Source organism: Cryptomeria japonica, chromosome 2 (assembly GCF_030272615.1).
Source record: "Cryptomeria japonica chromosome 2, Sugi_1.0, whole genome shotgun sequence".
NCBI classification, from domain to species: Eukaryota; Viridiplantae; Streptophyta; class Pinopsida; order Cupressales; family Cupressaceae; genus Cryptomeria; species Cryptomeria japonica.
This window is the reverse complement of record NC_081406.1, coordinates 6,736,468-6,762,915: the sequence shown is the minus strand read 5'-3', so window position 1 is coordinate 6,762,915 and position 26,448 is coordinate 6,736,468. Positions and strand designations below refer to the sequence as shown.

At 35.6% G+C, this 26,448-nt stretch overlaps 2 protein-coding genes across 4 annotated transcripts; both read left to right on the top strand.

The window, feature by feature from the left end:
• The first annotated feature begins 1,199 nt into the window (after positions 1-1,199).
• On the top strand, positions 1,200-8,602 carry LOC131064837 (disease resistance protein ADR2-like). The gene is made up of 3 exons (XM_057999127.2): positions 1,200-1,400; positions 2,584-2,645; positions 7,993-8,602. The coding sequence occupies exons 1-3, from the start codon at positions 1,200-1,202 to the stop codon at positions 8,600-8,602; spliced, it is 873 nt and encodes a 290-aa protein (XP_057855110.2).
• Positions 7,415-11,429, top strand: LOC131064848 (disease resistance protein TAO1-like). 3 transcript variants are annotated; one of them, XR_009111326.2, is made up of 5 exons: positions 7,415-7,747; positions 7,993-9,089; positions 9,244-9,537; positions 9,623-10,498; positions 10,825-11,429. XR_009111326.2 is itself a non-coding variant. In XM_057999143.2 (4 exons), the coding sequence occupies exons 2-4, from the start codon at positions 8,736-8,738 to the stop codon at positions 10,151-10,153; spliced, it is 1,179 nt and encodes a 392-aa protein (XP_057855126.1). In that variant the 5' UTR covers positions 7,415-7,898; positions 7,993-8,735; the 3' UTR covers positions 10,154-11,429. The 3 variants fall into 3 exon arrangements, 1 of the variants encoding a protein (XP_057855126.1); XR_009111325.2 differs by having other exon boundaries at positions 7,415-7,898; XM_057999143.2 differs by having other exon boundaries at positions 7,415-7,898; positions 9,623-11,429.
• Positions 11,430-26,448: the final 15,019 nt, after the last annotated feature.

The following is a 26,448-nucleotide window of genomic DNA, read 5'->3' as shown; positions in this document are numbered from 1 at the left end:
TGGTTGCAGTTGTCTAAATCTCTTACGGTGAATGTGATGAGATCGTTAAAATTTCAAATGGACATTTGAGGAAATTGAAGATGGCGTTGGGATCTCTCAAGCAATATAGAGAAGTCATAAGCATGGGTTGCTTGCTCCCCATTTAAAATTTCAGTTCTATAATTGACATTTCTCACTTTTGAAGTCCATTTTTGTGGTGAACTGATGCTGCTCAAGCATGCAGCTCCATGCATTACCATTTTATTTGCATCCACCGATCATGCAGCTGCAAGCTTGACTGTTTACCCTCCACCGTAATGCACCATCGCATGATCCAAGATCCACTGCCAAACACCGCCATGCAGCAAGCTAAATTTAGGAGGGTTGAATATAATTTTAGAATAGTTAATATTTTTTAGTTTAAAGCATGCTATGCATGCAAGTTTTTTTTTTCAATTAGCTCATTCAGTGATAAAGCTCAGTTTAGATTTTAGATTTTAATTGCCAGTTCTAATTCTGGCTAAACAATGCATGTTGAAGCATATAGTTTTGAAACTATAATTAATCCATTTTTTAAAGTCAATAATGCATGCTACGCATGCTCTCTTTTTGTTTGGTGGATGTTATTTAGAGACTTTGATTTATATTTTTGGAGGTGTAAAAAACTTTATATTTTAGACCTTTGTATTGTTTTATGGAAGCAATAATAAAGAGAATTTGTGTGCAGTGATGAAAACAGGGGTGCTCTATTTTTATTCTGAAGTGTGTTTGTTATAATTCTGCAATTTGTATATTGATGCTATTTGTTTCTTCTGTCATATTTATTCTTTTGCTTATCAACTTGCCAAAGGAGCAAGGATGGTTTTCAGATTCTACAAGTGGTATCAAAGTATGTAATATTGTTTTGGGTTAAAGATTTTATAGTTGGAATTTCACCAAAATTAATCATGTCGAATTCTAACCAGATGCCCATTCTAAAATTTGATGGGAATTATTGTGATTATTGGTGCATTAAGATTCTGACTTTTTTGATTGGAAAAGATTTGTGAGACATTATTGAAATAGGTTATGAGGAGCCAGCTGATTGGAATGCCCTTACAACAAATGAAAGAACAACAAGAAAGGAAGCAAGGAAGAAGAATGCTCAAGCTTTGTTTCACATTCAGATACCTCTTGATAAGAGCTTATTTCCAAGAATATCAGGAGAAACACTGCCAAAGATGCTTGGAAGTTTACAAGAAGCTTACTGGGGTAGTGATCAAGTTAAGGTGGTCAAGCTTCAGACATTAAAGCGAGAGTTCGAATATTTGAAGATGCAAGAAGCTGAAAGTATAAGTGACTATTGTGTAAGAGTTAGAGATGTGGTCAATAAAATGGCTACACTTGGGGAAACTGTAAGTAATGAAGTTTTGATAAAAAAGGTATTAAAGTCTTTGACACCCAAATGGAATCATGTTGCCATAATCATAGAAGAAAGCAAGGATGTGACAAAACTACAGTTTGATCAATTTGTTGGATCATTGATGCTCATGAAGAAAGATTGAAAGATTCTTTTGAAGGTGTAGAGAAAGTATTTTCCTCTAAATTGTAAATCACAAAAATGAAGATGCAAACAACAGTAGTGCCAAAATCAATCAAGGCCAAGGTAAAGGGAAAAGCCAAAATTCTTCAAGAGGTAGAGGCAGAGGTGGCTCAAGAGGAAGAGGTGGTTGTAGAGGAAGAGGTAGAGACAAATTTGATAAGAGAAATTCTCAATGTTACCATTGTAACATGTATGACCACTTTGAAAGAGAATACAGATTGAAAGAAGGTAAAAGTGCTAACCATGCTTAAGAAAGTAGTGAGAATCCTCCTGATCACTTATTTTTATCTTATGCCAAGGGTGAAAATACTAGTAAAGATGTTTGGTACCTAGATTTTGGATGCTCTAACCATATGACAGGGAATGAAAAGTTGTTTTCAACAAAAGATGAAAGTTTCAAATCCAAGATTTAGCTTGGTGATGATAAATCGTTGGAGGTTGCTGCCAAAGGAGCTATGGAGGTCCAAACAAAAGAAGGTATAAAGAGTATTCATGATATTTATTATACTCCACAATCGAAGCACAATTTGTTAAGTGTTGGACAGCTATGTGAGAAAAATTATAAAGTAGTCTTTGGGAATAAGACATGTACTATATATGATAAGAATAAGAACAATAGGGTGATCACTATTGTGCCTATGACAAAAAATAGGATGTTCCCCTTGAGGTATGGTGAACATAACAACAGTTTGGAAAATATGGCTTATGAGGATTCAAGTTGGTTATGGCATCTCAGGTATGGGCATTTAAATTTTCTTAGTTTGAAGTTTCTAACCTCGCATGCATTACTTTCTGGTTTGCCCAAGGTAGAGGAGCATAAGGAGGTTTGTGAAGGATGTGCTAAAGGCAGGCATGCAAAGGAGAAGTTTCCAAAGGGAAATGAATGGAGGGCCCATCACCCACTTCAGCTTGATCATTCAGACATATGTGGTCCTATGCAGACTAAGAGTTTGGGTAAGTCATCATATTTCATCACTTTTATTGATGATTACTCACGAAATTGTTGGGTATATTTTTGGAAGGCCAAAGATGAAGCCCTGGATACATTCGAGAAGTTCAAAGCCCTCGTAGAAAATGAGAAAGGGTGCAAGATTAAATGTTTAAGGACTGGCCGTGGAGGAGAATTTTGTTCCAAGTCTTTCTAGAGTTATTGTGATATGAATGGCATCAAGAGGCAACTTACTACTACATACACACCTCAAGAGAATGGAGTAGATGAAAGGAAGAATCGTAACGTGGTTGAAATGGCAAGGTGCATGTTATGATCCAAAGGATTGAACAATTCTCATTGGGGAGATGCACTTACTACAACAGTGTACATACTCAATCGTAGCCCCACCCGTGCACTAGAAAAGATGACTCCTTATGAAGCTTGGTATGGAAAAATGCCTAATGTTAATCATTTCAAAGTTTTTGGTTGTTTGAATTATGTGCATGTACCTAATCAAAATAGACAAAAGTTAGATGCAAAGAGTGAGTTATGTATTTTTATTGGGTATAGTGAGAAAAGAAAGGCTTATAGACTGTATAATCCCATCACTAATAAGTTTATTGTTTCGAGAGATGTAATTTTTGATGAAGGGGGGGTTTATGGTCATTTAAAAGGCCATGTTGAGAAGCCAAAATCTGTTTTTAATGATGATATAATTGCTGGTATTGATCATGAGCAGCTAACTAATATTTCTGTATCTAGTGGTTTAACTCCACCGAGTAGCCTTTCATCAAGTTCTTTAGTACCAAGTTCAAGTCCAACTTCTTCTCCCAGTTCTACAAGGAAGGTAAGGAGATTGAGTGATATCTACCAGAGGAGTGCAAATCAAGTACATGAAGAAAACCCAATAGGTGAGACAGTGATTTTTTCTTTATTAGCCAAGGCTGATTTTGAACCATCATGTTTTGAAGATGTATGTACTAATGAGGTTTGGGTGCAAGCCATGGAAGAAGAGATGGAGTCCATTCACAGGAATGACACTTGGGAGTTCACAAAACTTCCGCATGACAAGAAAAAGATTGGCACCAAATGGGTCTACAAGACCAAGTTTAACAATGATGGAAGTGTTGAAAGAAACAAGGCAAGATTAGTTGCTAAAGGCTTCACACAAAAGTATGAAATTGATTATGAAGACATTTGCACTAGTAGCAAGACAAGAGACCATAAGAATGTTGATTTCATTAGCAGCTCAGAAGAAGTGGAGCATACATCATATGGACATGAAAAGTGCCTTCTTGAATGGGTACTTAGAATTGGAAGTATATGTGGAGCAGCCACAAGGTTTTGAAGTGGATGGAAAAGAGCATCATGTCTACAAGTTGAAGAAGGCTTTGTATGGCCTCAAGTAAACACCAAGAGCATGGTATGCCAGGATTGATGGATACTTTCAGGAGAATGGCTTCCAAAGAAGTAAGAGTGATCCTACCTTTTACTATAAACAAGAAGGTATTGATATTCTAATCATAGGTTTGTATGTTTATGATCTATTGTATATGGGTAGTAGTTCTAAGATAAAAGATGAATTCAAAGTTGCTATGATGAATGAATTTGAGATGAAAGATCTTGGTCTCATGAAATATTTTCTAGGAATGGAGGTTTATCAAAGTAAGGATGAGATTTTCATTTGTCAAACAAAGTATGCACAAGATATGTTGAATAAATTTGATATGAATGATTGTAATCCCGCCTCCACTCCAAGTGCAAATGGAATTGTGTTGTGTAGAGATGATGGTGCTGATTTAGTTGATGAGACATCTTACAAAAGTATTGTGGGGAGCTTGATGTTTCTAACCCACACAAGGCCCGATATTGCCTATTCAGTTTCACTTGTTTCAAGGTATATGAAAAATCCATCAGAAATACATATGAAGGCAGCCAAAAGGATTTTGAGGTATGTGAAAGGGACTTAAAATATTGGTATTCATTACTACTCTTCTAAAAGGTTCAATCTTGTTGGCTTTAGTCATTCAGATTGGGGAGTTAGTATGGATGACCGTAAGTCTACATTTGAGAATTGTTTCTCTTTTGGTTCTGGATTAATTACTTGGAGCTCAAAAAAGCAAAGTATTGTTGCCCTCTCATCCACAGAAGCAGAGTATGTTGCAATTACCTCAGCAGGTACACAAGCTCTTTGGCTCAAAAATATTTTGGAAGAAATTGAAGAATAGCAAATTCAACCTACAGTGATTTATTGTGACAATGTGAGTGCCATCAAATTAGCAAAGAATTTGGTTCATCATAGTAGAACGAAAGCATTTTGACATGAAATATCACTTCATTGGAGATTTGGTGCAGAAGAAGGACGTTGAATTGAAGCACATTAATACTCAAGACCAGCTAGCAGATGTCTTCACGAAGTCAGATGTATGCAAGTTTTTTTTTCAATTAACTCATTCGGTGATAAAGTTTAGTTTAGATTTTAGATTTTAACTACTAGTTCTAATTCTGGCTAAACAATTCATGTTGAAGCATATAGTTTTGAAACTATAATTAGTCTTATTTTTTAAGTCAATAATGCATGCTACGCATGCTCTCTTTTTTGTTTGGTGCATGTCCTATATTTAGAGACTTTGATTTATATTTTAGACCTTTGTATTGTTTTATACAAGCAGTAATAAAGAGAATTTGTGTGCAGTGATGAAAACAGGGGTGGTCTATTTTTATTCTGAAGTTTGTTTGTTATAATTCTGCAATTTGTATATTGCTGCTATTTATTTCTTCTGTCATATTTTTTTTTTCTTATCAACTGGCTAAAGGAGCAGGGGCAGTTTTCAGATTCTACAATTTTCCCAACTTTCAGAGTCGCTACTTGTTTCAAAATGAGAAAAACCAACATCAGTCTCCTTGTAACTACTACTTTGATCTATTCACAATGTTTTCTACATGAAGCAAGGCACGCTAATGAAAAACATACAATTTGTTATCAGTTGTTAACAAAATTTGAAGTGTCATTAGTTTTTTTAATAAGAATAGGCTGAGCGTTTGATGTTTACCTTCCTCTAAATATCCTAAATAACTCATGTTTATCCATTGCGACCGGTTTTGTCATGTTCATTAAGAGTGTGTGTGTTTTTTTTATTGCTCGTCCCATCATGCCTGCAATGCTCCCTCACCACAAGGAACTTAATAATCAAGCCATTTATGGTGCAATTTTTCATTGCATACCATCGGGGAATTTTTCTTCCATTATACTTTTGGTAGTAGTCTACAATGAAGTCTACATAGATTTGATCATGTGGTAATGAGTTATCATTGGGGTGATATTATACAAAGTATTCTGGTTAGTGGTTGAAGTATTCGATTGATTCTGGGCTTCTTGGTTGAGAGCTGCAAACTACGAAAAGTTGTAGATTGTTGTAAGTGGCGAAGCTTCTATAATCGGATCTCCATGTAGCAAAGTTTCTTGTAATCCATTTTTTTTATGCGACCAATAAAATTCTGTCTTGCAAGCTTTTATTGGTAAGGTTTTGAGTTGTGGGATAAAGCATTTGTGGCTTTTTAATTTTTAACTTATAATGAACTCTTTTTTTAAATTTGTTGTTATTGGTAGGGTTGTGATTTTATAGGTTTCATCATTTGTTGTGTTATTAGTTAATGATCATTTTATCATTTTATTTTTTTATTATAAATTATTCTTTAATATCAATTATTCAGCAATAGCCTATCATATTAGTGTTTAATCCTATTTGAGGGGAATGCCAAGGTTTATTATTAATAATTTCAATAGTCTGAACTAAATTATGATTAAATTTGTATGGTTTCATTGAATAACTATGGCTTATATTTTTTATCATTGAGTTTAATCAATTAGATGTTGAAGATGTTAATAATATATCACAAAATTGATTATTATTTTTTGATAATTAAGAAGAGTTCAAGCATAAATATCACATGTTTTTAATTTTATCATTCAATTTATATATTTATTTATTTGATTTACATTTCATAATTTCTTATTATTCACATTATATGACTTTCTCTTTAAATGTGCAAAAAAAATTTTCACTTTAATTTGTTTTTCTTTTTTTGGTAGAATCTAACTCTAATGCATATATACTTGTCTACAAAAGGTCAACATTAACTACAAATAATACATATTAATGCTCAAAGAGATATAAAATACAATTAATTTATAAATTTAATTATTTCAAGATTGCTTGTGATTAACTATAGTTTTAGATGTGTTATTTTATGCACAAAAAAAGAAGATCTCATAATATGTAGCAAAATATTTATCGTTTACATGAATTTCAAACACATAGAAATACATAGATTACACTTCCTCCTCTACACTGACTATATTAATTTGTTGTAGAACCATTTAGGTGATGTTAAATGTCCTCAATTCTATGTTCAATGAAAATCAATATTCAAATTGTTGATGAGCATGACATTGAAGATTGGTACAATGACCTATGTCAAAATTCATCATATAATATTGTATCAAATGACATAAATGATGACACTCACATCAAGACACAATATCTAATATTTTATTAATAATTCTAAACTATTATTAATAATTGATGTCTTATTAATTTTTTAATAAAATATTTATAAATTAATTTTACAAGATAATCTATATAAATTACAATGCAGATAACCATTGCAACTTTTTTTTAATGTACAAATGTTGGTATTATTGACAATTATGAAAGAACATGCTGACATCAGTATATAAACCAACAATAAGGTCAATATCTCGCTTAGTGCGCGACAAAGACTAAAGACAGAGTAATTTTGAGTGGTGGACACATTATTTCGCCTATCAATTCACATCTACGATTTGTCGTACATCATATTGCGCTTACGATAAGCATTTCGCCTATCAATTATTTTCTGCTCTTTCCAGGCGGGTTCCATATTCCTGAAAATGGGGAACTCTACTTATGTTTAGGCAAAAGCTGGAATAGAAACTTTTTGAATACATATAAACCAAGGCCGATTTTGGATTGAGCAATTATCGAGTGTCCTCTTTGAAAAAATTTGCAGGCTCAATATGTTCCCTGCTGCCGACACCTCCTTTCCATTTACTCATCTCAAAATATATGACGTTTATATAAGCTTTTGTGACCCTCATATCAGCCAAGATTTTGCTAGCCTACTGAACTATGCTCTTGAAGAGGAAGGCATTGTCACCTGGATAGAAGGAAAAATCATAGATGATATCCCTCCTTTTCAACGCATCCGAGAAAGTAGGATCTGTATACCTATTTTCTCCGACACATTTATCGAGTCACAATCGTTCTTGAATGAAGTGTGTTTTATGAATAAGTCGAGGGTCAAAATTTTTCCTCTGTTTTATCATGTTTCCAATATTAGTGGATGGTCTTGGGATCAATTTTCGTAAGGCTACAGCAAATTCTACTTATATACATTTTTTCTCTCTCCTTAATCTATATATTGAAGTATTCATCAATATTAGTTCACGCTTTTGCAGGGACAGCGATTTGATTCAAGATGTAGTGAGGAAGGTAGTGAAATTCTTACAGTCAGCTAAGGTTCATTTAGATACTCCGAAATGCTTTGGTTTAGACTGGCGCGTGGAGCATGTCAGGAGATTGCTCAACTTAGCGGAACGTGAGAAGAAGATTGTGAAAGTGGGTATACATGGGATGCCCGGTATTGGTAAAACCACTCTGGCCAAGGTTGTTTGCAAAGAAGTCTTCTACAGTCAGTTTGAAATGCATTGTTTTGTACTTAATGTGGGAGAAAGATGTCAGCTGGAAAATGGGCTCGTAGAGCTGCAAATCTATATGCTCCAAGAGGTTTCCCGATTCATGCCCAAAGAAGATTCCCAAGTCGGAGTCGAAGTAGAACATATTGATCGAGGTAAATATCTGCTACAAGAGTGTCTCAGGGGTAAGAGAGTTCTTCTCCTCCTTGATGACATTCAAAGTGTCGAGCAGCTGGAAGCTCTTGGGGGAAATTTCACTGACTTCGGGGCAGGCAGTCGTTTGCTCATTACATCTCAGAATCAACAAATTCTAAAAGTGGCGAACGTTGATGGAATGTACGAGGTAAGGATTCAAATTCCACGCGTTCCCTAATTCCGGCTGTCCAGATGCAGAGCTACAAACCCCAAGCATCAATATTGTTAATGCTTGTGATGGCCATCCTCTTGCACTCCAACATCTTGGTAAAACTCTGGTTGGTGAAGACGATAGAGATGTATGGAAAGACATGGCAGACAAGTTAAGGGATGAGCCTTATATACAAAAGAAACTCAGAGCCTCCTACGATACCCTGGATTCCTTTGAAAAGGAAATGTTTCTAGATGTTGCTTGTTTTCTTACAGGAAGGGAGAAAGAAATTGCTATGATCTTTTGGGCAGAGCTGAATCGGAGTGTTCATGCTTCTCTCAGACATCTCTTGCAAAAGTCTTTGGTCAACTTGGGTTCTAGTAACGACTTTCTGATGAATCGGTGCCTCCAAGATTTGGGAACTACTGTAGCAAGTGAAATTTCTACAGAGCCCCATAAACGCACAAGACTATTCGATGAGGACGATGTGCACCATATGTTACGCCGACACTGGGTATGGATTTTCTTCCTATCCTATTATTTTATTTTCATCTGTTTAACGTTGCATATGTTTCTCGTGGCTATTTTATGTTTATGTCTTACATGGTAGCTAGATTCCAGTTACTACGGAAGTAAGAATTATTTGTGTTTTTTTATATGGAATCAAGGAAAAGGCCAAAAAAGTTCATTATCTTCGCTACGAGCCCAAGGAAAGGAAGACAATGAAGGCAGACATGTTCAAGCAGCTGTACAACTTGAGGTTGCTCTGGCTTTCAAATGTTGAGATAAAGGGACACTTTGCTGAGGCAACCTGCTTCGATGAATTGATATGGCTAAGATTGACGAGATGTTCGTTAACACGGCTACCTCCAGGAATGAACCTGAACAAGCTTGTTATTCTGGAGGTAACCGATAGTCAGATAACTCAGCTTTGGGACGAAAAAACAGAAGAATATTCAAACGTAAGGCATACAAATATTTTTTTCGTTTTTAGTCATGTAAACAAAGTAAGGGTTTGGATTTATTCGTGTCATGATGTTTGAACAGATATGGCCGGAGAAACTTAAAGTGCTTATTTTGAGAGAATGCGGGTCCCTGGAAACACTTCCTGCTACAATAATCTATACCCAGTTGCAGATTCTGGACTTGCACAATTGCCATTCACTCAGAAGCCTGCCCAATAATTTGGCCAATAATGTGGGAAACTTCCACAGCTTAGTTTCTCTCAACATGAAAGGCTGTGGTGTTTCTTGTTTGCCTGGGGATTTCGGTATGCTTTCAAGTCTGGAAGAATTGGATCTATCTTGGTGTAAGAATTTATGCGACCTTCCTGCTAGTTTTGGCAATTTGACTCGGTTGGAAAAACTACAAATTCACCACAATTCAAATCTTAGAGAGCTACCGACCACCATTGGTGGCCTAGAAAGTTTGGCTTATCTGGATGCCGGCAACTGCCAACTGTGTGAAAATGGACTCCCAGCCGGACTATTCGAATTGTCTTCTTTAAGAATCATCAACTTTGAGCATAATAGATTTTGCAGTCTTCCCGGCAGCTTCCAAAAGTTGAGTGGACTTTAGGAACTGCATTTGGACGGGTGCAGCGAGCTTTCCGAACTGAGAGGGGTCCCACCATCACTGGAGATGCTGTATGCGCGTGACTGTATGCAATTGCAGAGCTTATGCTGCTTGTCAGGACTGACAAGTCTGTGTAGATTAGACGTAAGCAAGTCATGTCATCTAACTGGTCTGAATGGATTGGAATCTTTGCAAGGATTGACAACATTGAGATTGGTGGGATGTACAAAACTTTCAAGCGCAACACTTGGAAGCTGCTTGGGTGGTCTCAAGTCCTTGGAGAGCATCTTCATTGCGGGCCCCGGTGTCAGCTCAAAGCAGTTACTTTCCTTCTACGAGACTATCAAGGTAAGTTCAATGAAAGTTCGCTCTGCCCTTCCCATTCACGTTTCTCGTCCTTTCTGTCATTAAAATAATTTGCGTAATTTCTAGGGCACCGTCTCAACTTGAAATTATAAAAGTATATTTGTCAATTTTATCATTTATAATTAGGTAACAGTTCAAATAGATGGTGAGGTACCTCTGTAAACCATCTGCACTGCAAAACAATGTGTAAACCAGCTCTCACCGGATGGAAAAACAATCGTGACGGCAAAAATGACCGTCAAACTGAAACCCTTACTCCCATCTGATTAAAGCGAAGTCGCTTCACCTAACCATCATGTATTTGGCAGGCCATCTCTTTCGAGAGTCAATGTCTAATGTCTAAAAGGCCATCTCTTTCGACTTGGCTGCCTGCCGAGCTGAATGGACGGAACGGGAAGGAAGACAATTGTTTTGAATTCTGTGCAGATGACCGGGAGATTAGCTACTGTGCAGGATATATTGTTTGTTGTCTTTCGCTTGGCCAAAATTTTGATATTCAAGGCACGAGCAGGCTGCGCTACAGCATTGAAAGGGATCATACACTACGTGCATGTGAAATGATACACCCGGACATGGATTCGACAAGTGAAGACGTGCTGGAAGTACGTGTTGTGAGAGTGGATGGCGATTTTGATTTTAATTGGCTGAGGATGGGAGACAAACTGAGATTGAGTGCAGGCTCTGATCATCAGAATTGGTAGGCGTGCTTCAAATTTTTGATGTATGGTCCTCTTAATGATCCTCCTCATGTAATATATCCCTCTGTCGTAGAAAAACCTCCTCGTACAATAACCTTTGGCATGTAAAACTATACAAGGACATCAATCTTGTGCCGAGGTAAGTCTTACTGTGCAGCCTTTTATTGACATTGAATGTTCAACTTTTAATTATAGCTTTAGCTGGGTTGAGCGCCGATTCGGATTTTTATCAATATCTTCATTACTTCTTTCCCTACCTGCGCTCATTCAACTTTTTAATCATAGTCCCATTTTCTAACATAAATGCTCGTTCTGAAAGGTTGAATAAACGATGAGATTCAATCTTAATAAGATGCTAGATTAACCATATCCCAATCGGTTTTTCAAATTTATAGGAATTTGGAAGGACATTTATGTTAGGGAAAGGATTCATTAGTTAAGCATGATTTTATAATTGTAATAACATTTGTTTGGTTTAATGTCTAATATTTTTGATAGTATAATACTAGTAATTGTGACTTTAAAGTTGTTAGTGTTGTTAGTAGGGGAGAGGAGTCAATAGTTGTGGGGACTCTTTGTGAGCATGTAGTGATTACATGGAATGTAGCTCTATTCTTTTTTAGCAATGCACATTAGCATGTCTAGTGAAGAAAGTCTACAAAATGACTTTTTGAAGATTTGACCAAAACCTAAGTATGGTGTCCTTAGTAGGGGAAAAGAGCTAATAGCCACCCATGTATTAGTAATCACAATGTTCTCGCCTAATTAACCCTCCCAATTACTATCTTTAAAAATAACCAATACGTGATAATAAAAAGCCCACTAAAAAATTCCACATGTACTAATAGTTGCCCACTTGTACACCAAATATTTAAAATTTGAATGTTTAATTGGAAGAGTTGTGTCATTTTATTGGTACAACCACAATGCACGATTATTGAGACTATTTGTGCACAGGTACCGATAAAAATATTTATTAGAAGAATATGTATTAGATCAATTGTGCAATTTTTTTGGTGATGGCAGCACACAATTATTGAGGCATCTATGAATAAATATTGGTTGTCATTTCTAAATGGTCACTTTTTAACTTTTGTGCTCATAAAAAATCCTTCCACATTTGTTGTAACTACTCAAAAAAGTTGAAACAATATAGTGAGTGATAATTGACACATTTGTGCATAGGTATCAATAAAAAAATTTATTAGAAGAATATGTATTAAATCAATTGTACAATTTTTTTTGGTAGTTGTAGTGCATAATTATTGGGGTGTCTATGAATTGATATCTGACGTCACTTCTAAATTACCACTTTTTAAATTTTATGCACATATGATGCAAAAGGCACTCCCTCTTGCCTTCTACTTCAACACATTAAAACACTCAAACAAATGCAAAGACTCTCTGCCTACAAATTTCAACAAGAAAAGTAGATTTATTCAAATCAAATGCATTGATAATCACATATCAATTTTGCAAGCACATTTTGCACAATCATAGGCTTTCAATGACCACTCTTAGCACAATATCTCTCTACACTAATTCTCATCTATGCACATTCTCACCTTCATCTCATTCAAAGCTTTTCTAAGATAATTCCTCTTTGTCTTCATCAATGAGACTATTTTGAACAATTCCCAAATTCCCATTCAATTTATTTGCAAACGTTTACACTCTCATAATCTCTTACATATTTTTCTATCTAATGCCTTACATATAGAGGCATCCAACTTTTGTTCTTCATTTCATGATCTTCTCTATTCCCACACACTCTCTTTCTTTCACTTCTTCTACTCTTATTCTCTTGACTTCCACCTCTATTTGGTATGTTTTTTTTCATGTTCTTTGTCTTGGTGATGTCTTTCCTCCACATGACATCTTCACATAATAAATCTCTACACCTATACTCCTCTCTTAGTACTTCGCCAATCTACTCATTATGCAATTTTAAATCTTTGTAAGAAATGCCATAGGAAATTGTTTTACCTGTGCCACTTGCTTTGATATTCTTAGCCTCCTCTCTTTTTCAACATAGCTTTCTCTTTTATTTTACATGTACATAAATCTTTGTTTCTTGCACCAACTATCCTATAGTTTCATACACATCTTCCTCACATGTTTACACTTCTTACTCACGTGCTCATCACCCTGCATTCTTCTCCACATTGGCCCTTTCCTTTTTGGGAAATTAAATTTTCTCTTATTCTAGCGCCTTTACATGTGCTACACATCATAATCCTACAAGTGACCTTTGCTCCATTGCAATTTGATTCTTATATGCCCATTCCTCTACTCGATGCAACTCCCTCTGTGTATCTTAATCGCTTCGTCTGCATGACATTTTCATATTATTGTTTGTATTCTTTATGGATTCTCTTATGGGTGGCTGCAAGAAGTTGAGTCCCACTTTTGGGCAAAAAGTGGAAGTGTTTTCTCTATTTTTCAAATTTTCTGTTGATTGATGTCAAGATTTGAGGCACTTAGAGATTGAATTTGAAAAAACTTTAGTAATAGAAAATGTAGTGCTTAAAGTCTAATTTTTAAACATATAATTTATTTCAATACCCACATGCTAGAAATTTCTTTTTAGTAGGCATGTTTAAAAACTGTTTTTTCAAAATGCTTGTTTCAGCACCATACCACACATGTGTATGACCGCCATATTTTGAGATAAATAAATGAAATTTTGTAAATCCTTTTGGGAAAAGATACCTAAGACACCAAATATTGATGAGAATATTTTTTCTTATTTTTTTATTGAATACATTTTTTTTAATTAATTTTTAATTGACTATAAAGTACATTTTCAAAACATCTAGTGTACAACCACCATAATTTGATGAAAATTTCATATTTTGTAATTTTTAATTTTTTAATTCTCAAAATAATTGTATGTAGATTGATGTCATATAATTTATTCTCCAAAAAACCTAAAAACAAAAAAATTAGTAAAGTTTTACTGAACCTCACTATTTTACATTTAAGTACCACTTTTGATTAATAAATAATACAAAAAAAGTAAAAAAAATCATATCACTATAAAATTTATATTTTTTAAATCAGGAAAGTGAGAACTCTAATGGGTTTTCATTTCATTAAAAAATACGATCAAGAAGACCTTCAAAAAATTATGGCAAGGCAGAAATGTGGTATTCTAGTGCCTTAGCCATTTTTTGGAGGTCCAAGCATAGGCTTAGTCCCACCAAGCCTAACCCGAAGCCAAGGCCGAGGCATAAGTGTGTTTCCCGCTCCATCTTTTATGAAACGGGCACTCGTTATTTAAAATTCAAAAAATGGGCACTTGTTTTGGAATTTGTAGTATTTTAAGAAACGTGTGCCCATTTTTAGAAATCTGTACCCATTTTTAGAAACGTGTGCTCGTTTCCAAAAATCATGCACTCGTTTCTCTACGATGGTCTGATCCTAAATGGGCACCTATTTTTCAAAACGTGCACCCGTTTTATTTTTATGGGTCGGGGACCCGAAGCTAAACGGGTGTCCGTTTCTTAAAAAATGGGCACTTGTTTCTAGCAGCAAACTTTTATGCTCGTAGACTTGTGCAAAATTGGGACCCAACTTCTTGCACCCACCCTTATCGCAATATTTTGTCTTCCATTTCCATGCAACCTTCTTTCTTTTTCCATTCACACTCATTGTCTCTTCATGCATGACGTCACCTTTTTTTCTCTTCCTTCAAGATCTACATTCAATTGAGCTGTTTCCTATTGTCTTTGTAACTCTACATATTCTCCCCACACCTGCACCCCTTAGTCTTCTCTTGTGCACTCTTATCATGTGCCTCTCATAACATTTTTAGGTGCCTCCCCTTAGCCTCCTAAAATTAAACTGGTTTGATTTGTTTTAAAATGATTGTAGTTGATCTCTTTCCAAGGCATTTTATCTACAAAATGACATTTCTCCTTTCATTTTTGGGTGCTCTTGAATCAGGTGAAGTTGAGTAATAGGAATACTCAAATTTTAGATAATAATCTATATATGGAATGCTCCAATGCTATTTTAACACCATTTCTTTTCATCTTTTCTTCCTCCCCTTGCAACACCTAGCTAGAGAAATCTTCATATCTTCCTCTAACAATTTTCTTCACTAATCATCTTTCTCTGTGTGGAATCAATTACACCATAGTCTAAAATCCTTCACCAAATAATCCCCCTTTTCTCCTCTTTTGTGGGTTTTGACCCACCACAAACTGACCACCTCCACCAAGTCTTAGCTACAACATATTCTACAATTTCTATATGCAAATGTGAACTATCCACATACCAATTTGTAGCCTCATAATCTCATTTTATTTCTACTTGTACTAATTCTTTATTTAATTTAGCAACAAACAATTCTACATCCTTTCCTTCATCAAAGATCTTAGAAAATTATGACTTACTTCTATGTACTTGACTATTAGAACATTCTCTTTCACTATTTTTGTTGTTGCATCTTCATTCTCCTTCAAGTGTTCATTCCTGAACAACTTCTTGACTCTCTCAATATCTTCCTTAAGCAAGTTATGCTCTTCAATAACAGCTAAATCTGCAACATCCTTACACAAATCTATATGAAAATTGAACCTCTCTATGTATCTAATTTTTTCTTGCTCTCTATCCTTTATTTCATTCATCATCTCCAACAAATTATACTCATAATTCTCTAAGTTTATCTCAACCCGTCCAACTTATTTTTTTGTTTTCTTTTTGCCTCACCATTCAACTCTTCAATTTCATCCATCAAATATCCTTCTCACCACATGTTGATTTTATTCATTTCCTATTACCATAGAATGTTCTCTTTTCCCATTCACTTGTCATGTCTAGGGTCTTCTAGCTCTGTTATGCCAACTTCTCTATTTGTTGCAAATTCTTCTTCTTTCTTGTCTTCATCCTTCAAAGGATTCTTAGCCACTTCTTTCTCACCTATTGTAACTTTGATGAACATTGATTTCTTCTTTCATACACTCATTAGGGCATACTGCTGCAATTTTTCTTTTACCACTTCCTTGTGTTTATCCCACAATCAACTCATCACATTTTCCTTCCCATCCTTGATTTTTCTATATGCTATGACCGACTGTTGGTATTTGATTGAAGATTGCATTGATGAACTATCATGTTGTCATTGATGTCAATTGTAACTGGTAATGATGTTGTTATACAACCAGTAGTTGAGATAGTGATGGAAGCCAATATTACTTTAGAAGTGGTGAGATCAACTGGTAACCCTACCTATTGATATGCCAAACCCTAACTGATGGAGCTTGGTGAATCAGTTATTTTGTTTTATGATCAAATGGTGATTGGTAATGATTATGCCATGTATACATGGTGTATGTGATAAGTTTCAAATGGTTTTTGACGCATTGAGATAACTGTTTTATCTTGGGAATGAGTGAGTGCATAGCATGAAGAGGAAACCGCGTGATGAGTTATAAGAATCGATGAAGTGGTGATCAAGGAGAGGTCGAGGTTGTCTTGTATAATGTGCAATGATTGCTATGTAATCTAGTGGCCATACTTGAACTAATTTGTTTGTAATCTCTATGAGATATTAGGTTTGTGATGTGTTACTAACCTATTATTTTGCTTATAAGGTCGCTGAGTTGTTTTGTTGTAGTGTTGGCAATTTTGGTTAAGTGTAAGTGAGATTTATTGCCGAACTAGAAGGAGTATTTGGAATATGTATGAAGGCATATAGGAGCATGAAAAGGATATGATCAAGCAAAGTAGTGCTATTTTCCAAATCAGCAAACCCTTGTTGTTCTCTAACAATTACAACAGTTAAATCCCTTAACTGGGTAAGATTTAACAGGCTCAGTGTTATCTAAATCCTCTAACTAGGTGATCCATTAGCTTGGATTTCAAATCCTCTATCAAGGTTACTCCTAACAAGGTATTGCTTCTAATAGGGCATTATAGTCAATCCCTTAATTGGATGGTCCCTAACAGGATTTGTTCCTAACAGGACATTTTGTAAAGCTTTAACAGGCTTGGCTCCTAATAGGGCGAACTTCAGAAGAGTTCATAATACTTGTGGGTATTCATCCCCATCGTGGTTTTTCCCATTTGGGTTTCCATGTAAAAAATCATTGTGTCAAGTGGTGAATGGTTTTTGTGGTTATGTTTTGATATGGTTAATTTTATTAACTGTTAAATCCACTTAGTTATGTTAAGATGATCGATAGAAATCTGAAATGTGCTTTTACTGTTATTAGTAAAGTATTTTGATCTTTTGGTTAAATGGTTTAGGAGTTTCAGATCTTCTATATTGTTATTTTGATATGCCAGTCAATGGGTAAACTATTAGTGCTATTGCAATTTATTACTCAATGTTTGAACCAATTTATTCAATGGTTGACTTGTGAGATTGTTTTGGACTTTGGTGAAAGTTAAGTTAGTTTTCTAACTATTGATTTACCCCCCCTCTTAGTAGTTGTCTGGATCCTTATTGATTCATCATATCATCATCGACCTTATGTACAACTTCTCTATCATGAAGCCAAGGTCAACCTAATAAATGTTGGAGTTAAGGATCACTAAGAGGGGGAGATGACTTAGTGATCTACCGGAAAATAAATTTTCTAACTAATTTTGAAACCAATGGAAGCATATGCAAGAAAGTAAAGTGCAAAAACACAAGATAAACAACCACAACATCATAACACCAAAATTTTTATGTGGATACCCAAATGGGAAAAACCATGATGGGATTTGAATCTACAATTTTATTCCACTATGGCCAGTAGCAAAACAATATTACATGAGGGGAATGCACTTGCATTCATACACATTGCCTAGAGTTCACTACTCAAATTATAAAATAAGGCTACAACCCCGAAGGAAGGCTCACTTCCTTACAAGAGATTACAAACTGACTAAAATAAGTGAAGAACTAGAAAATAGCATGTGACTATACCAAAAATAAGTTCTGGTTAGGCACAAAATGATCCAATGCACTGTTTTGCTAAACTACTATGTTCTTCTCTGCAACTGCTCACCGGATCAACCAAGATCAAAATGTGCACTTGAAACTATGCTCAATCCCTCCAAAATGGTCTATCACATCAGACCACACACACATAATACATTATACCAATCAGTCTTATATATATATAGATATATATATATATATATATATATATATATCTGATTAGCAAGATTAATCTCCCATAGGTCGGCTTCCAAAAATTACATAACATGCAACATGAAACGTGTAGTTGCAAGTCAACTACAATCTTATCAAAAAAAATTTACCAGACCCAAAACACATTACCACATGCTTCCTATAGGTCTCACATAACTCCCAAACACAATTCCAACCACCAAAATTAACTTAAACAATCAAGACACATACTAAATCATTAAACATGAAGAATACTCTACTTTGCTACTCAACTGAATACCGAATCTCTAAACAAGTGACAAAATCAATACTAGAAGATATATTTGCATGATATCAGGCTTCTGATACTTAACCAATCAACCCTAATCACAAAAACCAAAATCTGCTTCACTGAAACTGAAAAGTGCTCTCAAACCTATACATTGAGCTTTACCGGACAAACTGATCACAAAAGACATATTCTAGATTACCAGTTAACCAGAACTTCATACAGGATCAAATTAATAGGCTAAGTTGCCATTAATGACAACTCCTAAGCATCTGCAATCATCAAAGACTACCATTCTTCACTGAAGAATCACCCGAAAAATCAAATGCCAACAATCTCCCCCTTTGGCATTGATGGCAACATTGGTGAAAAATGATAAGTATCCCAAAATTGTGCGAACACCAAAATTCTAAAATCTGTACACTCAATCTATAATGGCTCCCCCTGAACTATTTACTCCTTTTTCACTGCTTTCTCTCCCTGTCCCACTTTGACATCAATGGAAAAGGGTGGGAATCCACCAACACTTATGAACAAAATAATGAATGAATGTGATTATTTACATAATCTTAAAGATGTTTGAGTAAGCCACCTTTAAGGACTTCAAATACCTGTTCCATCCTCTCAGGAAACAATCAAAGATATTTATTAAAGCACTGTACATAAATGCAAGAATCTCAATACCCGGAAGATCGGATGGTACCGGTTTACTTAATGCACTAATTGCATAATGTTGTGCTTCCAGTAGGGTATCCAACCAAGGAGTTATCAAACTCCTCAGCTCACCAACTCTTCTCAAAATTTTATCCTTGACTTTATTCAAACCCTTTATTTTAGCAGTGTAATCCAAAATTTGTTCTTCAAGGGTACTTGGGAAAACCGATTGAGGTGCGAAAGAATGTTTTATACTGGCTAACTTACCCTCAAGTTCTCTTATCTGTCGATCAATGTCTACAATGAATTTAGGCAAAAATAGAAATGATTTGAAAATTTTACCATCTTTATTTTGTGCTTCTTTTGCATCTTCATTGCAGACTTTAGGCTCGCTTTATCCCTCTCTACTTCTTTCAACTTTTCTTGCAGTTTCATCTCATTAAACCTGTTTTGTATAGTTTCATTTGTAGCCTTTTCTAATGATACAAAATTGGTATTAACAACATTTAATAAATTATTAAGCTTTCTAGATGGAGAAGCACCAAAATCTTGACCAAAAATGGGTAAGAATTTCTCTAGAACCTTAGTAGCAAGAGTAATAACTTCCCTTTCTTTTGACTGAGATTTCAATAGATCTTCTCTTGCCTTAATTTGAGCTTGAATTGGCATGTGTCAACACTTGAAGGGGGAAAGAGTGCTCAAATCAATTGGTCCATGAGAAAATTCATCCTCTCCATCAATTTCCTTTCCTTTGATGGTGACAACTCTCGCAGACATGATTACCGAAGGTTTCTCTGTTTACTCATTACTCTTCTCCTTCTCAACCTTTGCATACACACTCTTTTCAACCTTGGTAGTCTCCTCTACTATCATTTCTGCAATTACCTCAATCTTAGGAGAGTCTTGAGTAGCATCATTGAAGAAATCTACGATTGGATTTGCATATTGTGCTACTTCTTGCTCAACTTGCTCAACAGATGGTTGGTCCATCTGTCCACCAGAGACCTTTGCATGTACTTCTGGAATAGAAGTGTCTTTAGGAATTTCCTCTATCAAGTGGGAGCTAATCTGAGGTTGATTTACTTCATACTTCTTCTCAAGCGAAAATTCTCTCACAATCTACTCAGTCTCGTTGGCAACTTCATCAATTTTACCGATAATTATTCGGTTGACCCTTTTCTTACTTCTGAACTTTTGTTTGGCCAACTTAAGTAATTTACTGATTTCTTCTGTAGAAATATCCTAACAATAATTAACCATAACATACTCTTGCATTTCCTCATCTTTTCGGTAGGCGGTATTTCTCCGGATGTCCAAAATATCATGCAATTCCTCAGGAAACTCGGATGATAACTCAATTAAGGCTCTACTAAAATTATTCATATAATGAACAACTACTTCCTCTAACTCTCTCCTTACATTATCATCCCCATTTTCATAATATACAACAATATTTTTCAAATTTCCATCCTTAATGGTTTCATCCTTTATTTCTTCTAAAGATTTGGGAGGAATAATATCAACCTTACCAGATTCCAAGGCTTCAGATTTTTGTTTCTTGGTTCCCTTGGACTTCCCAAATGGCTCGCCTTGAAACTTTGTCTTCTTAGAAGGAGAAGCATCACTGGAAGACTTTTGGACTACACGAGCATAGGTTGTAGTCTTCTTGACTTTCCAAACTTCTTCATCTGACTCAGTTTATTCCTTTGCTCGAGCATACTGCCTAGAAGGATTCTCCTTTTTCCTCTTCTCAACTCCACCAGTTTATACTGCAAGCTTGATCTTAGGTGGAGGAATTGATTTCTTTACTCAGGAGACAGGTGCAGACTTACTAGGTTTAGCTTTGGTTTGCATAGGAGGGTTTGTCAGTTGAGGTTTGATTACATCCTCCTCCCTTAGAATGTTCTGATCTCTTTCCCTCTGCACAACTTCCTTAGTCAGTTCCATATTTTCTGCCACCGCCTCTACTTCCTTTCTAATCTTTCTCTTTTGGGTTAGTTCAAAGAACTTTTGATGTAAGCTTAAGTCCTTCTCCTTGAAAGTGCTAAATCTCTCTTATTTTGGATCTACCGGTTGGCTCAATAAGTGTTGAGCATATGCCTCAAGCATGATAGAATCAACTTCATACCCCATGGGCATGATCCAGACTATCCTAGGCTCAACCACTTCCATTTGACATTGATCTTTATCAACCATGAATCAAATAGTTTGCCCATACTTCTCCACAATCTCCTTAGGGATTCTTTCTCTGCCCTTCATGGAGGCCTGAAAGGTTTTGAAATAGCCCCATAATGCAGTTATTCTTGTTGTGGCATCTCGTATTCCCCACAATCCCTCTTTGATTTGCATTTCCATTAGTCTATCATAGGCCCATTGAGCCTTAAATGTTATATAGGGCATCTCATTCAAGAAATATAAGGCCAAGCAAATAAGAAGAGTCTCGTACTTAAAAGGTGTGCTTCTTGTCTTGCTTAATTTTCTTCAAATTACTCATTAGTTCATTTAGAAGGACTGTACATAGATCATACCTCATGTCATTCTTGAGCATCTAATATGTTGTATATATGGCAGTTCTGGAGACGGAGTTATGTCTACTTGATTGATAGACTTTGTAACCAACCACCATTGATGCAAACCTTACATCATGCTCCAAAATGTCATTGATAGTCATTTCTCTATTGTCGGACTTGGAACCGATAGCGGCTATCACTATGTTATTTGATACTTTTCTTAAGCCAGGTACTTCATCGATTTCACTGAGGCATGTCACAACTTTAATTGCTTGTTTAGTGATCTTGTGAGGCCTATCAAGCCATATGAACTCATCATGGACTCAATTGAGGATATACCGGATCCACTCAACTTCATCGAACAATGGAAAATGGATGAACTGAGAAAAACCCTTTTCCTAAAGAACCTTATATTCTGGTTTGAGATTACCCAAGTTGTTCGCCAAATTTTTGTTATACAGGGTCAACATATCAGCATTGCCAAGCTCTTCAAGGTCACAATGAATGTAAGCCCTAATGTCATAGGGTACAGAAGAGAATGCTCTTTCCGAATCATCTTCAACAGACTTGAAAGGATGTTTCTTGAAAATAGGTCTGACTCTATCCTTGATCTCAACAACCAATGGGGTAGCAATTCCAGATACTAATGCCATTTGAAAATAGGGTTTAAAACTAATAGATTCACGAAACAGATAAATACCTTAATTCATAACCGGGTGGAAGAATTCCCCTTTGGATCATTGTAAGCTTGGTTCAGATCGGCAAATCGCTTCACTTCATTGTACTGCTCTATTCTCTTGGTTGCATTGTGAAAAATAGGTCTTTGATATGCTCTTTTTAAACTCTGAAAAACCCAATTCTACGTTGTAATAAATGCTTCAACCGGTTACTATGATATTCATGAAATCACTTGCCAGAGCCTTAGATCTTCATCTAATCTTTCAGATATCATCTTCATACATGATTTAAAATTTCTGCAACCTTCAAAAATTGGTTATAGATCTCCAAAGAGGGGGTTCTATGAATCTGCATGAAAAACTCCCCCTAAGGCCAAAAAGCCCTAATTACTAGATGAAGATCCTGCATTGGATTCAAGTGCAGATCCACTGTCTGTCTTGGATTCATCTTTTCTAACCCACATCTTCTCATGCTTGTCTTTGATCTCTTCTATCTTTTGTTTGCCTTTCTCATCTGGTTTGTCTTAGTTTACCAGACTATTATTCTTGCCTATGCAATATTTTGCAATGTGACTAGTTTTGTTGCATGCACGACAAACAACATTTCTCTACATAGGTCTAAAATTCGTCAGATTTGGTCTCATCCTGCACTAGTTAGAGATATGTCCGAATATCCCACAAGCATAACAGTTTTTGTTCTGAAAATTGTTCATTACTGCTCTACACATGTTTGACTTGTGACCAAAATTATTGCATATGAAACATTGACTGGTAAAGGTAAGACCATTGTTCATATTATTCATTCCATTATTCATCCTACTTCTGCATTGCTTCACCATATGACCACATTTATTGCAAGTAAAGAAGCCACCATTGAATTTATGAGCATTAGAATATCTTGCCGAAGGATTCTTGCTCTTCTTGTGATTAGGTTTTGTATTGCCTTGTCCAGATCCAGAGGATTCTCCCTTCTCAAATCCAAGGCATCGCATGTCATTTCCATGCCTCTGACTGTCCATCATCTCATCAAGCCTTTTTTAGCTAGCATTGAATTTGTCTTTATATTCATTTGCACTAGCAAGTTCATCTCTTAGGGCAACAATATGTCTCTCAAGTTCTTGACCATTATTCCTTGATTGTGTCAACTCAAGTTTCAACTGATCATTCTCATAGGCAAGCCTAAAGCATTCATCTGCTCTGTCCTTCAATGATTGAGTCAAATTTTCTTCATTCTTCTTCCGATCTTCAATCTCCTTAGTCAACTTCATCACAATGGACTGCATCTCATTCTTCAATGCAACATTTTCTCTAGCAAGCTTGTCACATTCATCAACTTTCTCTCGATTCTCCATGCATTGATCTTCTTTCTCCTTCAACTTGTCCATCAACTCTTTCCTCTTGTCTCTTGAAGTGTTGACCCGATCTTTCAAATCATTAATTAAGTCTTATGCTGCATTCAGGTTTCTCTTTAAGGAGCTTATCTCATTTCTTGTGTCATCAAGATCCTCAAGTGCTACACAAATCTATCTCTAAAAACCTGAATCCATTGATTCAATCTCCCAGACCTTCCTCAAGTGGTTAGGATTCCTCAAAGCAACTAGGCTCTGATACCAATTGTTGGAGTCAAGGATCACTGAGAGGAGGGGGTGAATTAGTGATCTATGAGCAAATAAATTTTCTGACTTATTCTGAAACCACCATAAGCATATGCAAGAAAGTAAAGTACAGATGCACAAGATAATCATCTACAAAATCATAACACCAGAATTTTTACATGGAAACCCAAATGGGAAAAACTACGATGAGATTTGAACCCACAATATTATTCCACTATGGCTAGTAGAAAAATAATATTACATGAGGGGAATGCACTTGCATTCAGGCACACTGCCTAGAGTTCACTACTCAAATTACAAAATAGGGCTATAACGTCGGAGGAAGGCTCACTGCCTTACAAGAGATTATAAAGTAATTAGAATATGTGAAGAATTGGAAAATAACATCTAACTATGCCAAAAACTAGTTCTGGTTAGGCACAAAATGATCTGATGCACTGTTTTGGTAAACTACTTTGTTCTGCTCTTCAACTGCTCACCAGATCAACCAAGATCAAAATGCACATGTGAAACTGCGCTCAATTGCTCCAAAATGGTCTATCGCATCACACCACACACACATAATACATCATAAAAATCGGTCTTATATATATATATATATATATATATATATATATATATATATATATATATATATATATATATATATATATATATATATATATATCTGATTAGCAAGATTAATCTCCCATAGGTTGGATTCCAAAAATTGCATAACATGCAACATGAAACCTGTAGTTGCAAGTCGGCTTCAATATTATCAAAAAAATTGCACTGGACCCAAAACACATTACCACAAGCTTCTTATAGGTCTCACATAACTCCCAAACACAATTCCAACCACCAGAATTAACTTAAATAATCCAGACACATACTACATCATTAAACATGAAGAATACTCTTCTTTGCTACTCAACCGGATACCGAATCTTTAAACAAGTGACAAATTCAATACCGAAGGGTAGATTTTCTTGATAACAGGCTTTTGATAGTTAACCAGTCAACCCTAATCAGAAAAACCAAAATCTTCTTCATCGAAACTGAAAAAGTGCTCTCAAACCTATACATTGAGCTTCACTGGGCAAACTGACCATATAATACATATTCTAGATTACTGGTTAACTAGAACTTCATACCAGATCAAAACAATAGGCTGAGTTGCCATCAACGATAACTCCTAATCATCTGCAATCATCAGAGACTACCATTCTTCACTGGAACATCAAATGCCAATAGTAAATGGTGACAAACATCAATCCGCAATATGTTACATACAATGTCATCCTTATATCTTCCAATGTGATAATTTACAATGCTTTGTTCATCTTACCTAAATTTGATGACCTCCTTGCAACCAAGAGATGTAGTATAGATTAAGGTGATTCACCCTCTTCAAGTTCATCTTTTCAACCATTTCCATTACAACCAAATTATATCTACTACCACTCTCCATTGTCACCTTGCAACACTTTCCACTAGACTTGCAAACCGTTTAGAATAAATCACTACTTTGGATGGGCTCTTGTTTCTCTTTCCATGGCTTTACAAATGTATTATTCATTGGCAAACATTCTCCTTGTATCCAAAACATTTTTCCAAACAATTGTGGCACTCTCTCAATCTGTAACCACAAACACCTTAGAACCAATGCTCTTTGCACTTACAAGTTCACTTGCAACATAACTCTCACTACTATCCTCTACCCAACAATATTTTTGAAGATGGACCTCTCTAAGACCTCTTCTACTGACTTCCTCTCAATGGGATAAGTCTACACACTTTCTACCCAACTTCACCTCTATTGGAGGATAACCAACATGATTCTCTTTGAATCAATTGTTTCTCATGACTTCTTCACTCTTCACCAATCTTCACACGCATGTCTTGGTGCATAGGTTGTACTCTCAAGATATTGTGGCATTGATACCAATTGATGTAAAAGGTACTCCCTCTTTCCTTCTACTTCAACACACAAAAGGTTCACTCAAAAAAATACAAAGAGTACACTTACAAATTTTAACATAGAAACGTAGTTATATTCAAATCAAATGCACTGATAACCACACATCAATTATTTGAACATCTTATACAAAATCATGTCTTTTCAATGGCATATCTTAGCACATTATCTCTCTACATTGATTCTCATCTATTCACATTTTCATATGCATCTCATTCAAAGCTTCTATAAACTTATTACTCTATCTTTTTCAATGAGACTCTATTTTGCATAATGCCCAAATTCTCATTCACTTTCTCTATAAATGTCTACACTAACTTCTTGTCTCTTGCACATTTTTGTATCTAATGCCTCATATATAGAGGCATCCATCTTTTTTTCTTCTTTCCATGCTCTTCTCTATTCTCATCCACTCTTTCT

Coding starts and splice junctions, on each gene's coding strand:
- LOC131064848 (XM_057999143.2), top strand. CDS start 8,736: ATGGCAGACAAGTTAAGGGATGAGCCTTATATACAAAAGAAACTCAGA. Junction 9,090..9,243: donor ATATGTTACGCCGACACTGG/GTATGGATTTTC, acceptor TATGGAATCAAG/GAAAAGGCCAAAAAAGTTCA. Junction 9,538..9,622: donor AAACAGAAGAATATTCAAAC/GTAAGGCATACA, acceptor ATGTTTGAACAG/ATATGGCCGGAGAAACTTAA.
- LOC131064837 (XM_057999127.2), top strand. CDS start 1,200: ATGCTTGGAAGTTTACAAGAAGCTTACTGGGGTAGTGATCAAGTTAAG. Junction 1,401..2,583: donor ATGAAGTTTTGATAAAAAAG/GTATTAAAGTCT, acceptor TATTTTTGGAAG/GCCAAAGATGAAGCCCTGGA. Junction 2,646..7,992: donor CTCGTAGAAAATGAGAAAGG/GTGCAAGATTAA, acceptor ACGCTTTTGCAG/GGACAGCGATTTGATTCAAG.